Source organism: Salmo salar, chromosome ssa15 (genome assembly GCF_905237065.1).
Source record: "Salmo salar chromosome ssa15, Ssal_v3.1, whole genome shotgun sequence".
NCBI classification, from domain to species: Eukaryota; Metazoa; Chordata; class Actinopteri; order Salmoniformes; family Salmonidae; genus Salmo; species Salmo salar.
This window is the reverse complement of record NC_059456.1, coordinates 45,523,713-45,541,631: the sequence shown is the minus strand read 5'-3', so window position 1 is coordinate 45,541,631 and position 17,919 is coordinate 45,523,713. Positions and strand designations below refer to the sequence as shown.

Genomic DNA, 17,919 nt, shown 5'->3' with positions numbered 1-17,919 from the left:
CCAGCTTCATGAGGTAGTCACCTGGAATGCATTTCAATTAACCTCTCTAGGGTATGTGGGACGAAATCGTCCCACCTACTCAACAGCCAGTGGAATCCCGTGGCGCGATATTCAAATACCTTAGAAATGCTATTACTTCAATTTCTCAAACATATGACTATTTTACACCATTTTAAAGACAAGACTCTCGTTAATCTAACCACACTGTCCGATTTCAAAAAGGCTTTCCAACGAAAGCAAAACATTAGATTATGTCAGCAGAGTACCCAGCCAGAAATAATCAGACACCCATTTTTCAAGCTAGCATATAATGTCACATAAACCCAAACCACAGCTAAATGCAGCACTAACCTTTGATCTTCATCAGATGACACTCCTAGGACATTATGTTATACAATACATGCATGTTTTGTTCAATCAAGTTCATATTTATATCAAAAACCAGCTTTTTACATTAGCTTGTGACGTTCAGAACTAGCATACCCACCGCAAATTTCCGGTGAATTTACTAAATTACTCACGATAAACGTTCACAAAAAACATAACAATTATTTTAAGAATTATAGATACAGAACTCCTTTATGAAATCGCTGTGTCCGATTTTAAAATAGCTTTTCGGCAAAAGCACATTTTGCAATATTCTGAGTAGATAGCTCGCCATCACAGGCTAGCTATTTTGACACCCACCAAGTTTGGCCCTCACCAAACTCATATTTACTATAAGAAAAATTGGATTACCTTTGCTGTTCTTCGTCAGAATGCACTCCCAGGACTTCTACTTCAATAACAAATGTTGGTTTGGTTCAAAATAATCCATAGTTATGTTCAAATATCCTCTGTTTTGTTCGTGCGTTCAAGACACTATCCGAAGGGTGACGCGCCCGACGCGTTTCGTGACAAAATAAATTCTAAATATTCCATTACCGTACTTCGAAGCATGTCAACCGCTGTTTAAAATCAATTTTTATGCGATTTTTCTCGTAAAAAAGCGATAATATTCCGACCGGGAAACCCTGTTTTCGTTCAAAGACAAAAAATAAAAACATGGTGTCGGCTCGTGCAGGCGCCCCCAGTCTCATTGTTCTCTGATCGACCACTATCCAAATGCGCTACTGTTTTTCAGCCATGGCCTGCAAAGTCATCATTCAACGTTTTGCCGCCTTCTGAGAGCCTATGGGAGCCGTAGGAAGTGTCACGTTACAGCAGAGATCCTCAGTTTTCAATAAAGAGAGTGTAGAAGGCCAAGAAATGGTCAGAGAGGCCACTTCCTGTAAGGAATCTTCTCAGGTTTTGCCTGCCATATGAGTTCTGTTATACTCACAGACACCATTCAAACAGTTTTAGAAACGTTAGGGTGTTTTCTATCCAAATCAAACAATTATATGCATATTCTAGTTTCTGGGCAGTAGTAATAACCAGATTAAATCGGGTACGTTTTTTATCCGGCCGTGCAAATACTGCCCCCTACCCTAGAGAGGTTATCAGAGCAAAAGCAGCTTTATCACATTTACATAAGTATTCAGACCCTTTACTCAGTTGAAGCACATTTGGCAGCGATTACAGCCTCGAGTCTTCTTGGGTATGACGCTACAAGCTTGGCACATCTGTATTTGGGGAGTTTTTCCCATTCTTCTCTGCAGGTCCTCTCAAGCTCTGTCAGGTTGGATTGTGAGTGTTGCTGCACAGCTATTTTCATGTCTCTCCAGAGATGTTCAAGTCCAGACTCTGGCTGGGACATTCAGAGACTTCTCCCGAAGCCACTCCTGCGTTGTCTTGGCTGTGTGCTTAGGATTGCTGTCTTGTTGGAAGGTGAACCTTCGTCCCAGTCTGACGTTCTAAGCGTTCTAGAGCAGGTTTTCATCAAGGATCTCTCTCTGTACTTTGCTCCGTTCATCTTTGCCTCACTCCAGACTAGTCTCCCAGTCCCTGCCGCTGAGAAACATCCCCACAGCATGCTGCCACCACCATGCTTCACCGTAGGGATGGTGCCAGGTTTCCTCCAGACGTGACACTTGGTATTCAGTCCAAAGAGTTCAATCTTGGTTTCATCAGACCAGAGAATATTGTTTCTCATGGTCTGAGAGTCTTTAGGTGCCTTTTGGCAAACTCCAAGCGGGCTGTCATGTGCCTTTTACTGAGGAGTGGCTTCCTTCTGGTCACTTTACCATAAAGGTCTGATTGGTGGAGTGCTGCAGAGATGGTTGTCCTTCTGGAAGGTTCTCCCATCTCCACAGAGGAACTCCGTCAGAGTGACCATTGGGTTCTTGGTCACCTTCCTGACCAAGACCCTTCTCCCCCAATTGCTCAGTTTGGCCTGGCAGCCAGCTCTCGGAAGGGTCTTGGTGGTTCCAAACTTCTTCCATTTAAGAATGATGGAGGCCACTGTGTTCAATGCTGCAGAATGTTTTGGCACCCTTCCCCAGATCTGTGCCTCGACACAATCCTGTCTCGGCGCTCTACGGACAATTCCTTCAACCACATGGCTTGGTTTTTGCTCTGACGTTCACTGTCAACTGTGGGACCTTATATAGACAGGTGTGTGCCTTTTCAAATCATATCCAATCAATTGAATTTACCACAGGTGGACTACAGTCAAGTTGTAAAAACATCTCAAGGATGATCAATGGAAACAGGATGCACCTGAGCTCAATTTCGAGTCTCATAGCAAAAGGTCTGAATACTTACTGTAAGGTATTTCTGTTTTTATTTTTAATACATTTGCAAAAATTTCTAAAAACCTGTTTTCGCATTGTCATCATGGGGTATTGTGTGTAGATTGATGAGGAAACATTTTTATTTAATCAATTTTAGAATAAGGCTGTAACGTAACAAAATGTGGAAAGGGGTCTGAATACTTTCTGAAGGCACTGTATGTACAGCAATAGTTGAATAGGATGGCCATGACTAAAATGTACAGTATATACATATGAAGTGGGTCAAATAGTATGTAAACATTATTAAAGTGACCAGTATTCCATTATTAACGTGACCAGTGTTCCATGTCTACGTACATAGGGCAGCAGCCTCTAAGGTGCAGGTTTGAGTAACCGGGTGTTTGCCAGCTAGTGACAGTGACTAAGTGCAGGGCAGGGTACTGGGTGGAGGCCAGCTAGTGATGTCTATTTAACAGTCTGATGGCCTTGAGATAAAAGCTGTTTTTCAGTCTTTCGGTCACAGCTTTGATGCACCTGTACTGACCTTGCCTTCTGGATGATAGTGGGGTGAACAGACCGTGGCTCGGGTGGCTGAGGTCCTTGATGATCTTCTTGGCCTTCCTGTAACACCGGGTGTCCTGAAGGGCAGACAGTGTGCTCCCGGTGATGCGTTGGGCTGACTGCACCACCCTCTGGAGAGCCCTGTAGTTGCCTTACCAGGCGTTGATACAGCCCGACAGGATGCTCACAATGGTGTATCTATAAAAGTTTGCGAGGGTCTTAGGGGCCAAGCCAAATTTCTACAGTCTGAGGTTGAGTGTGTGTGTTTGTGTGTGTGTATGTTTGTGTACAGTCATACTCACACACTTGCTCATAAACAGTCATTAGTAACCATAACTGAGTTTGTTACCGTCAATAGTTGAGTGTATCTTTGATTGCCACACTAAACATTACTTATACAGCTCTCATACTTTTTTTTTTGTCTTGTCGCTCCAATTTGTTTTAAGTTGTATTTGTCACATTCAAAAATACAGGGAAATGCTGAACTTGCAAGCCCTACCCAACAGTGCAGTTTTCAATATCAAATAGAATAAGTAATAAAAAAAACCCACAAGAAATAAGAATGGAAGGTATAGGGTCCATGATTGTACCAATTGTATAATGTGCAGGGATACTGGAGTATTTGAGGTAAATATTTACATGTAGGCAGAGATTACGAGAAAGTTACTGGTAGCAGGATAAATAATAATAACACTAGTAAACAGTATGGCAGCAGCATAAGAGGTGGGTGGGTGGGTGGGTGGGTGGGTGGGTGTGTGTGTGTGTGTGTGTGTGTGTGTGTGTGTGTGTGTGTGTATGCAAGTGTTAGTGTGAGTGTCAGAGTGTCAGTGTAGGCATGAAAGGCGGATATACATGTAAACACGGCTGAGAAGTGACTGGTAGCAGGAATATATAAATACTTATGGTAATATAATAATGGTAATACATGTAAACAGGAGTAATAGTGACCAGTAGCAGGATATATAGATAGATAAATGGTAATGGCAGTCAATAATCAATGAACAGCAGTGAAGCGGTAATAATGAATCTAATCAATAATAATTTTAGCAGCAGCGTTGGTGTGAAGGAGAGCAGTAGTTGTTATCCATTTAGCAGTCTTATGGCCAAAGGATAGAAGCTGTTTAGGAGTCTGTTGTTCTGATCCTTGATGCACCGGTACCGCCTGCCAGATAGAAGCATGGAGATTAAGAACAGTCCATGTCTCTGGTGGCTGGAGTCTTTGGCAATTTTTCAGGCCTTTCTCAGACACTGCCTGGCATGTATGTCCTAGATGGGCCGTCCGCACCACCTTCTGTAGGGCCTTCCGGTCGAGGGTGGAGCAGTTGCCATACCAAATGGTGATACAACCAGTCAGGATGCTCTCGATGGTGCAGCTGTAAAAGTTGTTAAGGATCTGAGGGGTGAGAAGACCATGTTAAGTCCACAGGGATATGGACACAGAGGAATTTGAAGCACTTGATCCTCCCCGCTCTGCCCCGTCAATGTGGATCAAATCAAATCAAATGTTATTAGTCACATGCGCTGAATACAACAGGTGTAGACCTTACAGTGAAATGCTTACTTACAAGCCCTTATAACCGACAGTGCAGTTAAAAAAAATACAGATAAGAATAAGAGATAAAAGTAACAAGTAATTAAAGAGCAGCAGTAAAAAATAACAATATATACAGGGGGGTGCCGGTACAGAGTCAATGTGCGGGGGCACCGGTTAGTTGAGGTAGTATGTACATATAGGTAGAGTTAATTAAAGTGACTATGCATAGATACATTTACATTTACATTTAAGTCATTTAGCAGACGCTCTTATCCAGAGCGACTTACAAATTGGTGCATTCACCTTATGATATCCAGTGGAACAACCACTTTACAATAGTGCATCTAAATATTTTAAGGGGGGTCCAGTAGGTGTTTCCACCATTGGGGCCAGAGCAGCGAACAGTTTTGACTGGGCTGAGCGGGAACTGTGCTTCCTCAGAGGTAGGGGGGCCAGCAGGCCAGAGGTGGATGAACGCAGTGCCCTTGTTTGGGTGTAGGGCCTGATCAGAGCCTGAAGGTATGGAGGTGCCGTTCCCTTCACAGCTCCGTAGGCAATCACCATGGTCTTAAAGTGACTATGCATAGATGACAACAGAGAGTGGCAGTTGTGTGTGTGGGGGGGGGCAGGGCAATGTGAATAGTCTGGGTAGCCATTTGACTAGATGTTCAGGAGTCTAATGGATTGGGGGTAGAAGCTGTTTAGAAGCCTCTTGGACCTAGACTTGGCACTCCGGTACCGCTTGCCGTGTGGTAGCAGAGAGAGCAGTCTATGACTAGGGTGGCTGGAGTCTTTGACAATTTTTAGGGCCTTCCTCTGACACCGCCTGGTATAGAGGTCCTGGATGGCAGGAAGCTTGGCCCCAGTGATGTACTGGGCCATTCGCACTACCCTCTGTAGTGCCTTGCGGTCGGAGGCCGAGCAGTTGCCATACCAGGCAGTGATGCCACCAGTCAGGATGCTCTCGATGGTGCAGCTGTACAAACCTTTTGAGGATCTGAGGACCCATGCCAAATCTTTTCTGTCTCCTGAGGGGGAATAGGTTTTGTTGTGCCCGCTTCACAACTGTCATTGTGTGCTTGGATCATGTTAGTTTGTTGGTGATGTGGACACCAAGGAACTTGAAGCTCTCAACCTGCTCCACTGCAGCGCTGTCGATGAGAATGTGGGCGTGCTCGGTCCTCTTTTTCCTGTATTCCACAATCAGCTCCTTTGTCTTGATCACGTTGAGGGAGAGGTTGTTGTCCTGGAACCACATGGCCAGGTCTCTGACCTCCTCTCTATAGGCTGTCTCGTTGTTGTCGGTGATCAGGCCTACCACTGTTGTGCCATCTGCAAACTTAATAATGGTGTTGGAGTGATGCCTGGCATGCAGTCATGAGTGAACAGGGAGTACAGGAGGGGGCTGAGCACGCACCCCTGAGGGGCCCCTGTGTTGAGGGTCAGTGTGGCGGATGTGTTGTTACCTACCGTTACCACCTGGGGGCGGCCTGTCAGGAAGTCCAGGATCCAGTTGCAGAGGGAGGTGTTTAGTTCCAGGGTCCTTAGCTTATTGATGAGCTTTGAGGGCACTATGGTGTTGAATGCTGAGATGTAGTCAATGAAAAGCATTCTCACATAGTTGTTCCTTTTGTCTAGGTGGGAAAGGGTAGTGTGGAGTGCAGTAGAGACCTCATCATCTGTGGATCTGTTGGGTCGGTATGCAAATTGGAGGGGTCTAGGATGATGGTGTTGATGTGAGCCATGACCAGCCTTTCAAACCACTTCATGGCTACAGACGTGAGTGCTATGGGCCGGTAGTCATTTAGGCAGGTTACCTTCGTGTTCTTGGGCACTATGGTGGTCTGCTTAAAACATATTGGTATTACAGACTTGAACAGGGAGAGGTTCTAAATGTCTGTGAAGACACATGCTAGTTGGTCAGCGCATGCTCAGAGTACACGTCCAGGTAATCTGTCTGGCCCTGCGGCCTTGTGAATGTTGGGGGTGTTCACCCGTCCCTGTTTCCTGTAGTCCACAATCAGCACCTTGGTCTTGCTGACGTCGAGGGAGATGTTAATGTCAATTGAGACGGGTTTATTGACAGCCTAACACAAATATATCCTACTACAGGGAATGGAACTGAACATGCATATGTTTTATAGTAAAGGCCTATGTTTGTGTTTGGACTAGAGTTGCTGTATACAGTATGTGTGTTCTGTATTACCATCTGTGTGTTCATGGATTTTGCTTATTTGCGCGCGCGTGTGTGTGTGTGTGTCTGTGTGTGTCTGTGAGTGTGTATGTGTTTGCAAGCATATGTGTGTGTGTGTGTGTGTGTGTGTGTGTGTGTGTGTGTGTGTGTGTGTGTGTGTGTGTGTGTGTGTGTGTGTGTGTGTGTGTGTGTGTGTGTGTGTGTGTGTGTGTGAGGCTGTGCTGCAGATGGCTTCTCTCTGGTAAGTACACAGCTGTCTCTCTCTCTGCCTGGGAGAAGCACAGGGGTGGTTTGTCAGGCCCTATTAACAGGGCCTGTCTGCCCCGCTCTCACGCTCATGACATCACCGCTGCTGGCAACCCAAAACACTAGTAGTCTAGTGTGTGTGGGTGTACTATTTATCCGTGTCTGTGTTTGTGTGTGTGTGTAAGTTACACCTACCCATGTGTGTGTAAATATTTACCCTAACGTGTGTGTGTGCGTGCGTGCGTGCGTGCGTTTCGGTCCACAGGCAAGCGGCAGATCCACAACCTGGGCAGCCAGCTGCAGCTCAACCAGCACTGCCTGGACACGGCCTTCAACTTCTTTAAGATGGTGGTGAGCAAGCACCTGACGCGCGGACGCAAGATGGCGCACGTCATCGCCGCCTGCCTCTACTTGGTCTGCCGGACTGAGGGCACGCCCCGTATCCTTTGGACTGGGACCACACCCCCTGCTGCCCTAAAAGGGGCCAAAGGGGGGAGATTGTCTTTTACCATAGGGGGTTGGGGTGACGGTGTTTCCAAGGCATATCAATGGTTACAGATTAACGTGTGTGTGTGTGTTTTTGAGCACTGTATGTGTGAAAGAAAGGGTAATCTCTGTTAACCCAGAAATGTGTTCATATGTGTTAGAAATTCTGACAAAAACAAAGTTTCCACCCTCGCTAAAGAAATCTGTGTGGGTACATGCGCGAAGCACTCAAGGTGAAGCACCGCCTTCGCCCCAATCCAGATACATCAGAATAACCAGTGACAAAAAACAGAACTAAGGCTGTTCATTATCTCTCGCATCTCATTCAGTCCCGGCAGATTCTTCGGTCTACACGCAGAATCTGCCCACGGGAGATTAGAGAAAGAGAGAATGATTGTATTTGTGACGTATTGTCTGTGTGTGTTATTGTGGATGTGTGTATTTGTGAATGTGTTTGTACATGCATGTGTGTAATAGAGAGGTTGTGTTTGTGAGTTATTGTGGATGGATGCTCAGCACGTGCTTCTACACAACCATCTCTCAGAGACCCATTATTTTCTGATCAGGTCCAACGACACACCTCCCAATTCCAAGGCCGCAGAAGACCTGGATTGTTTACCGCAGCGTCCTGATCGAACCGCTCAGTGATCAGAATGCATTATAAGCTTCCCCTCTCCCAATTATAACCTTAACCATTAGTGGAGGAAATGCTAAACTGACCCAAGATCAGTGTCTACTAGGGGCAACATCACCCTAATCCAGATTAGAAATCACATAGGCTGCGTTTACACAGGCAGCCCCCATTCAGATATTTTTTCACTAATTGGTCTTTTGAGGAAGCTCATCTGCTTTCTGTTGGTGTCGCGTTGAGGAAGCGTCACTCCTGCCCTCCCATCTCATCCCGTAAGAGCCATTTCAGGTATAGTTCCACAACCTTGAGGATGTCATCAGCGTTTTAGTTATTGCTGTTAAACGGTGGAGAGTGGAACAACAAATGTTTTTCTCAGGTGCGACAGTGTGGGCGAGTGTAAAGCAAACAAAGGTGTAAGTTTGGTGAAACGGTTGTCGTAGAGGGAGGCCATCTTGTCTGTGTGAGGAATAATATATGCCATTTGGCAGACATTTTTATCCAAAGCGACTTAGTCATGTGTGGATGCATTTTGAGTTGTGGCCCCAGCGGAATTGGACCCATTATCCTTGGCGATGCAAGCGCCACACGACCACCATAAGTAATTCTACATCAGAGGAGGCTGGTGAGGGGAGGACGGCTCATATTAATGAATGGAGTGAATGGAATGGAATCAAACACATGGCAACCAGGTGTTTGATGTGTTTGAGACCATTCCATTAACTCCGTTCCAGCCATTACTATGAGCCTGTCCTTCCCATTTAAAGTGTCACCAGCCTCGACTGATCTACATCAAGGATATTCAAATATAAGCCTGAAGGTCTGGAGTACCGCTGTTTGTCTTCCTCCCGTGGAAGTGAATTGATTAAGGTCACACTGATTGGGCAGAGATTCTACTCACCCTGGTCGTGCTCAGTAGTACCTTTTGCAAAGTAACATGAAAGTCTTCTTATTGACCAGCATTTTCTTCATATGTGTTTTTATTTAACTAGGCAAGTCAGTTAAGAACAAATTCTTATTTTCAATGACAGCCTAGGAACAGTGGGTTAACTGCCTGTTCAGGGGCAAAACGACAGATTTGTACCTTGTCAGCTCAGGGATTTGAACTTGCAACCTTTTGGTTACTAGTCCAACACTCTAACCACTAGGCTACCCTGTTTGCATTGACTCTTTTAGAATAACAATAATGATATACGTTGTAGATTCTATTCTATTTACAGTCGAGGTAACCACATATGGTTAAATGATGGGGAGAAAGGAATTACTGTACCTTACAGTGACTTGATGATGCCTGTATCTGGCCTACCTCTAGCCATCCCTCTCAGGTCGCTGTGTCCTGCTTCAGGGTATAGCACCACCATTTACATTTTAGTCATTTAGCAGACGCTCTTATCCAGAGCGACTTACAGTAGTAAATGCATACATTTCATACATTTTTTTTCTCCGTACTGGTCCCCCGTGGGAATCGAACCCACAACCTTGGCGTTGCAAACACCATGCTCTACCAACTGAGCCACACGGGACCACCACCACGTCACTATTGGTGTTAGGTTCACAGTGTAGTGATACTAAGTCTTCATTTGTCACTTCAGCAGTCCAACCCGGGTTCTGTACCACTGTAACGTTCAAGGCCTGTACTAAAGAGCAACGTGTTTGTGTAACACCAGAGAATCTCATTAGTTGTCTGTGTATTGTGGTGTTGCTGGGTGAAGGTTGCACCTCTCTTTCCTTGGGGGTTAGGCCGGGTTTGGGTTGGGCTCCTCCGGTTAGTCACAGGGGACTCAGATAGAAAGATACAGGTCCTCAGGGGCTTCATTCAATCCTATTAATTTGCACACAACCACACCCTTTTACTAGACTGCAGTACACACAGGCAACCGTTGAAGGGAACTGTCTAGCCTTATCTACATGGATTCATCCAGTAACATTGACACCACTCGCCCAAAGGCGAATGCGTTATACAGGATTGTCTAACCTATCACTCTCCTTGATATTGTTATTCAAATCCTCAGTGGATTCGAACTACCCAAAGAGTCCATTGGAGAAGAACTATCAATACAACAATACAAGGTACAATTCCTAGGTGTTTTTCTCGTGCACCACTTCGGAAATAAGCATTTTCGTTAGTGCTTTCTGGGAACAAATACACATCTCGTCGCTGTCCTATTATTTGTAACGCCAAAACTATTTTATCACTAACCCAAAGTGTAAAAATATTGCCCCATGCCTGTCCGACCCTCTTTGAAAGCGAGCTATGGGCAACTGACAGTACTATGATACCGGCAGGGCAACCCCCTACTTGTGAGTGATTGGCTGCATCTCAAATGGCACCCTATTCCCTATATACATGTTGGTAATTTAGCAGACACTATTATCCATCGTAACTTACATTAGTGCAGGTGTGTCAAACAGTTTCTTCTGTCCAGCTCGCTAATAATCACTATGCACAGTCAATGGACCTACATTCATAAAGTTTATTGAAATCACTCGACAGTCAGGGAGCATAAAAAAATACCATAAATGACGGAAAGAGGAAAAGATTTCTGCAAATTTTGACAGCAAAGAAATATAGCACATTTTCAGTGCAACCCTCTGGAACTCATTGAAGACCGAATTTAGTTAAATTAGTTAAACACCCCTACAATAGTGCATTCATTTTAAGATAGCTAGGTGTGACAAAATATCACAATCGTAGCAAGTACATTTTCCGTCAACAAAGTAGTTATCAGTGCTACTAGTGCCTGCACTACTTTTGACCAAGGCCCATAGGGCTATCTAGGGAATAGGGTGCCCTGGTCAGAAGTAGTGCACTATGTAGGGATAGGGTGCCATTTGGAACACATCCCTAGTGTGTGAGGTTTAGCGACGGTCCTGCATTATCTGTCGGATGGCAGCGGAACTATCAGATTATCCTTTCCCTTTCTGTGGCGCTAATCTAATCTCACCCCGCTGAGATTAATGGACCCTGTAATCTCTCCGCCGGCCACCCGTGCTACGTGTGTGTGTTGCTCAGGTACGAGCGTGTGTGTAGGTCAGAGGGTGGAAGGGAAGTGTGTATTTTCAACTGGCAGTTGATTGTTTTCATGTAGCCTATCCAGTGTGTGTTGGTTAGTGTGTGTGTGCGCACGTTTTTCGGCTGTTTGTAATGGTAAATAAGAGGTTGGTCAGGTGTGTGTATGGCTGTGAAGTTTGCAATGTGTATAGTAGTCGTGTACACTAGGTATGTAGTAATTTATAATATGTGTTTGTGTTCCAGGTGTGTGTTTGTGTTCCAATTAGGAATGTATGTTCCAGTCTGTGTGTGTGTGTCTGTGTGTGCTTGCACACTTCCGTCCATTCACGACGTTGTGAGGTGAGCGTCAGCCGACAGTCTTCCCGAGTCAATCCACTTCGCTCCCTCTGTCCCGTCTCTAGGTGAACTCGTCTGCAGGTTGCTAGGGCGGAGCTGAGGCACTGCGGGACCAGTTCTATATTTAGCCGCGCATCGGCAGCCGAAGGGGCCAAGCATCAAGGGAGTTTGAGTCACCTGATGCTTGACTGCAGAAAGACCCCGGCATCAACGTATGCACCGTCTCACTCACCGTAGTAATTGGCAAAAAACAAACCTAGTGCACAATTCTAAGGCCCTAGACTTACTTACTTGTCTTGAACACCAGATTTCACGTTTATTATTATTATTTTCAGTTTGAAAGGATGGCGTTCCCTTTTTAGAATTTGTTTTCTCAGTTTTGTTGATGGAAAATTACATTGCACCTCTTACTTATTAGCATTATTAAGCATACATTTTTTAGGTCATTCTTAGAATGTTATTGACAGGTCGATTTGGGCCATTTCGGCAAAAAACATAAATAATTAAAATAGCCTTTGGCTTGTAATAATGTTGTATACTTTGCTCTGAACAGTATTTGTAAGTGCTGAACCCATTGAGAAATGGGTCATGCTACTTAGTTCATATAGTACCCCGCAGTTTCAGACCATTTATTTTCTTTTTAGTGCCTACTGTACACAACCATGGTGTATCTCTGTTCTTTGCGGTAAAGCCCTTGTTGCTGTCACCTTTCCTTCCTTAACGCTCCTTCCCTCTTCAGACATGCTTCTGGACCTGAGTGATCTCCTACAGGTACGTTTAGTCTCTGTCTTCGTCCATTACGATTCTCTACCCTTTTCCAGATGTGTGCACTTCACTCCTCATTCATTTAAAAGCATCGGATTGGTGAAAGCATGGCTGGTCCTAGATCAGCACTCCTAGCCTGAGATGCTTAAAACATACGGCTCCAGGTGATATGTGATATCCACATACTAATGCCATTGGGTATAGCCTCATCACAATGAATGATGTGGTCTGCAAGGAGTGTGACACAAGCAAGTCAGCTGACCACCAAATTAAACAACTGAACTGCCTACCAAAAATGAAAAACCAAATGATAGGCAGATTAAGGACATTTTAAATCTCAGATCCGTCATAACCAAACCATTTTCATTTGCACATATAATAAAACCTCCCAAAACATCATTAAATGTATGAAGAACAAAGTCCTAATCTCCCTTGGGGTATCCAGCCACTAGAGGACAGAAGGAGTATGTCAATTCAATGCAGAGAATTTAATGTTCAGTTGTTGGGTCCCTGGGGGAAGCGTTTCTGTCCGACACAGCTGGCGCAGTGCAATATTTTTACCCCCAGTCCAGGCCAGCTGTCCTGGGAGCACGGCCCCCACCCTAGACTCACCCCTGTCTGGTATTGGAAGGCCGTGTTCAGGCAAGGGTTGAGCCTCTCCAGAAATATGCCACCAATGCACTGACTCCTTAGCCTGGTCCCTTATCTGTTTGTGCTTTATAGCCCACTCCCATAGTGGCTGTCATGCCATTGATGCCAAACAACGACCATATGACTTTACAAGAAAGCACAAACAGATTTAAGACCAGGCTACGGAATCCTCAGTGCTATGTGGCCCTGGTCCACCGAGTGGGTCCTAAGTCGCCCATAGACACTGATCTGGGAACAGCTGATACACCCCATAGCCTAACCTTAACCATTAGCCGGGGAATACAAAATTGACCTTAGATCAGTGTGTTCAGAGTGGGGGCAACTTCTCATGACACAGGGTGGAAGGGTTTTGAGTAATGTGCTCTTCACCCCCCTACACACTTTACGTCTATGAACATAATATAAACATACTTTCTCTACCTACTCCAGTTCCATATACAATTCCTCAATTGTGCTGCTTTGAAATTGAATTCACTTTCATATGACTACAACTATTAAGCTTTAAATGATAATTAGCCGACATCAAAGCAATCTTCCTTCCTTGTAGAAATCACTGATCTGCCAAGGGTTGATTGGACAAAGTAATTGGAAAAATTACCTTCACATATCCACCCATGTAGGTAGAGATAATTTATTACCTCAAGGAAGGAAGGATGTGTTTCAAAATTATTGGAACAGGGGCCAAGGCCCCGTTTGAATACTTTAAAAACAACCTTCCTTCCTCCGTTTCTTGACATAATCACTGATCTAACACAAATCAATAGGTCTAAGCAACGGTTCTAACACATAACTTTCACCAATCCAGCCACGTCAAATCAGGGAAGGGAGGGAGGCGGGAAGGGAGGGAGGCGGGAAGGATGTGCATTCTTTCATTGATGTAATCACAGATCTAACACAAATTGATATGTGTGGGCAACAGTTAAATAACATGGCTTTCACCAATCTGATCAGGAATTTCTTCAAGGTAGGCAGGCAGGAAGGATGTGTTCTTAAAGTTTTGGAACAGAGCCCAACTCTCCTCCACTTTACAGGTGAACGTGTACATCCTAGGGAAGACCTTCCTCCTGCTGGCTCGAGAGCTCTGCATCAACTCCCCAGCAATAGGTAAGATCTAGGATCAGCTTCCACTTCCACTATCCTAGCCTTAACCATTAGTGGGGAAAATGTAAAACTGACCCAAGATCATTGTCTAGGGGCAACGTCACCTTACTCCTTATTTTAGCTCAAGGGCTGAATTCCAAAATCGATCCATAGCCCTCCAACCTGGCCAGTGAGTACTTGGTCAGATCTGAAAGGGATTGGATAGGTATAAGCAATATGGTACTTGCTTCACTGCTGATAGGCTGGGTGGAACTTTGCCTTGTTTGTTACAGCTATCCAATCCTTTCCGATTGTAAACGTATCTCACTCATTGTTTTCTTTCTTTAACAAACCAACTGAAAGCTAAAAGGCTATTTTATGTCCCTACACTTTAAATGACCAAAAATACCTTCCATATCTAGTTCATTTCAATTATGGCCACTGAAGGAAGACTGGATAACCGATAGATATTCTGGATAGATGAGTCATCTTCTAGAAAGGGAAAGAAACTATTGAAGGATGGGACACATCACAGTGAATCACCACAGAGTTTCTAAACCCCGAGGCCCAACATCAAGAGACTTCCGGGAACGCAAGAAGACCAGGCTGGGGTTTGTGGTATGAGAAGTCAAGGAGAGAAGTGAAAAATTCTTCCATAGCTGTTTCTCAAAATCTAAAGGCACAACCTAGATTCAAGTAGGTTGAACATGTTATTACCGTAATTTCCGGACTATTAAGCGCAGCTGAATATAAGCCGCACCCACTGAATTAATTTTTTTTTTTATTTTGAACATAAATAAGCTGCACATGTCTTTAAGCCGCAGGTGCCTACCGGTACGTTGAAACAAATGAACTTTACACAGGCTTTAACGAAACACGGCTTGTAACAAAAATAAATAGGCTTTAACGAAACACGGCTTGTAACAAAAAATAAAAATTAGCAGTAAGCTTTAGTTGTCTTTTTGCACTGAGTCAATTCCTCACCCTGCTGTTTCCAACGTCTTATCATCGACTCATTAAGACCAAGCTCCCGTGCAGCAGCTCTATTTCCTTTTCCAACAGCCAGATCAATCGCCTTCAACTTGAAAGCTGCATCATATGCATTTTTCCGTGTCTTCGCCATGATGAGGGTGACAAAATGACTACCGTAATCAGAATAATGGGAAGTTTGAGAGCGCTCGATTTAATCTAAACAGTAAACAAAAAAGTTGTTTGACCTTAACCCGTTCGGCAATTTCATTGGTCTAATGAAAGCTTCATGCCACCAAAAAAACTGAGCACGTCACAGAATGTTTTTTTTTAAATTTAAAAAAATTGAAAGCGGGAAAAATCCATATATTAGCTGCGTCATTGTTTATGCCGCGAGGTTCAAAGCTGGGAAAAAAGTTGTGGCTTATAGTCCGGAATTTACGGTACTCTAACCTCATTGTGACAAACTTTTTATTCAAAAACAACTTTATATAGAATGAGTGTGTTCGATTTGCCGGTCTGCACATGCGCAGTTCGGCGTGAGACGACCGTTTTACCTGATGAAGTGTTTCTGCGCATGAGCTTAGCTCGCCAATGTCAAGTGTGATCGGGGATTTCTATTGGAGAAGCAGCTTCTGCATATCTTCATACTGTACCGTCTTTGGAATCACCCTGCCAAGAAATATGCAGACCATGAGTGTTTGCACTTTTACATATGCCAGCAGCCGTTGGACCCTTGGGACGTCCCTACTCTGAACCCTAACCATTTTAAATGTCAACTTCAATGGGGTGAAGTCAAGAGTTGGACGTCCCAAGGATCTCCCTTAAGACTTTTCTATTTGAATAGCATACACATTGTGAAGACAAGTGCAATACCTCATTTTACAATTTTACCAGTGGGGGCACTGTGTCCCTATGCCTTTCAAGTGGACAACTTGCTATGCAGTCATTTTATGCCTGCCTCCCATCCCCTCCCGTAAAAGATCAACATCTCTGCTTCGTTCTCATCTGACTAATGTAATGAGAGGGGTACAGAGAGTAAACAAGGTAATCATCCAAGTACACAACCTGGGGTTAATAGACTTAAAATCCCTCCAAGAAGGGCCCCCCGAGTGGCGCAGCAGTCTAAAGCGCTGCATCGCAGTGCTAGCGGTGTCACTACAGATCCGGGTTCGATACCGAGCTGTGTCGCAGCCGGCCGCGACCGGGAGACCCATGAGGCGGCGCATAAATGGCCCAGTGTCGTCCAGGTTAGGCGAGGGTTTGGCTGGCCGGGATGTCCTTGTCCCATCGCTCTTTAGTGACTCCTGTAGAAGGCCGGGCGCATGAAAGCTGACATGGTCGCTAGTGGTACGGTGTTTCCTCCGACACATTGGTGTGGCCGGGTTAAGCGAGCAGTGTGTCAAGAAGCACTGCGGCTTGGCAGGGTCGTGTTTGGCTCTCGACCTTCGCCTCTTCCGAGTCCGTACGGCGGTTGCAGCGATGGGACAAGTCTGTAACTACAAATTGGATATCACGAAATTGGTTAGAAAAAAGGGTTTAAAAAAGGAACAAAAAACTAAAATAAATCCCTCCAAGAATTATAACCCCCCCCATATAATCTTATTCATTATGGTCTAAAAGGAAAAACTGATCCTATATCAGCAGAACTCCGACTCTGATATGCTCTTTGAAATCAGACCCAGAGGAGTGCTGATCTATAATAATAATAATACATTTGGTGGATGCTTATATTTGTCCTATTTCACACATGTATTATATGCATGAATTGGAAATGTGTTTTTTGCATATCCCAACTCCTGAGACAACCTCGGAGAGAGGGTTCACGGCCAGGGTCAGCCATTATCAATGGCGAACCTGGAAAAATGTGTACCTTGCTCAAGGGCACACCTAAAGACTTTTCACCGTGTCGGCTCGGAGATTCGAATAAACGGCCTTTCGGTTACTGGCCCAACGCTCTAACCGCTAGGCTACCCTAATATGTTCCCCCTGTCCATAAATTCATGTTGGCGAAAATGAAAAACTGATCCTAGGTCAGCAGCACTCTGAGACTGTGAATATGGGCCATGATGAGCAGGCCACCTTTCTTCCCTGCTAGGTAATTCCTATCCAGCTGCCTGTCAGAAGAAAGTCTGCCATTCTACCATCTCCAACTTGCTCTAGTGTTTACCCCTCATTAGAATGATGCAAGCACATTTCAATGGGTTGAATTCAAATCCATCTCCTAATTTCACTTAACAACTTTGAGAGGTGGCACCCAACCAGAAAGATGAGCCAGACAGTACCCTGAATATGTTGGAGATGTGAGTAAAAAGCGTTGGTTGAAACAGGAAAAAAGGGCACTGCGAGTCGCTTCGTCGCCTCCGCAATTTATGCAAATTATTCTGTTTTGATTACAGAGCGATTATGTTGTCCTGTGGAACACTTGAAATCACAGCGTGAGAGAAACGTATGAATCCGTTGCGATTTGTCAGGGTTGTGTGAAGGTCGTTTGCCTTTCAAGTTTAAATTGGTGATCAAACCCTCCTAAAAAGGCACAAGTGGCAAGCCGAAACATGATTTTACTGTTAAAGCAATAACATGTCACTATAGGAGGTTGTCGGCCTATTTGAAATTGAGTATGCTGCCGCATAATAAAGAGTCAATTCCATTACGCCTCATTTTGTGTCAAAAAAATACATGACTGAGTATTTCAAACTCCACACTACATGGTATGCGTCATTTTGCTACTGGAAGAGGTGGAGATGATGTTATGTCAGAAAATGGTTCCCTGGTGACCAGGGAACAGCATACTCTGTCATG

General features: G+C 44.6%; 1 protein-coding gene and 1 non-coding gene across 3 annotated transcripts in view; one reads left to right on the top strand and one right to left on the bottom strand.

The window, feature by feature from the left end:
- The window catches only part of brf1b (BRF1 general transcription factor IIIB subunit b), a 135,902-nt gene that overhangs the window by 20,328 nt on the left and 97,655 nt on the right, over window positions 1–17,919 (top strand). For both annotated transcript variants that reach the window (XM_014145095.2, XM_014145094.2), the window contains exons 4-6: window positions 7,455–7,628; window positions 12,392–12,423; window positions 14,100–14,172. In XM_014145095.2, the coding sequence (XP_014000570.1) occupies window positions 7,455–7,628; window positions 12,392–12,423; window positions 14,100–14,172 (279 nt within the window). The remainder of the gene's footprint in view (window positions 1–7,454; window positions 7,629–12,391; window positions 12,424–14,099; window positions 14,173–17,919) is intronic.
- On the bottom strand, window positions 9,753–9,828 carry trnaa-ugc (transfer RNA alanine (anticodon UGC)). The gene has a single exon. It is a non-coding gene; the product is annotated as a tRNA-Ala (tRNA).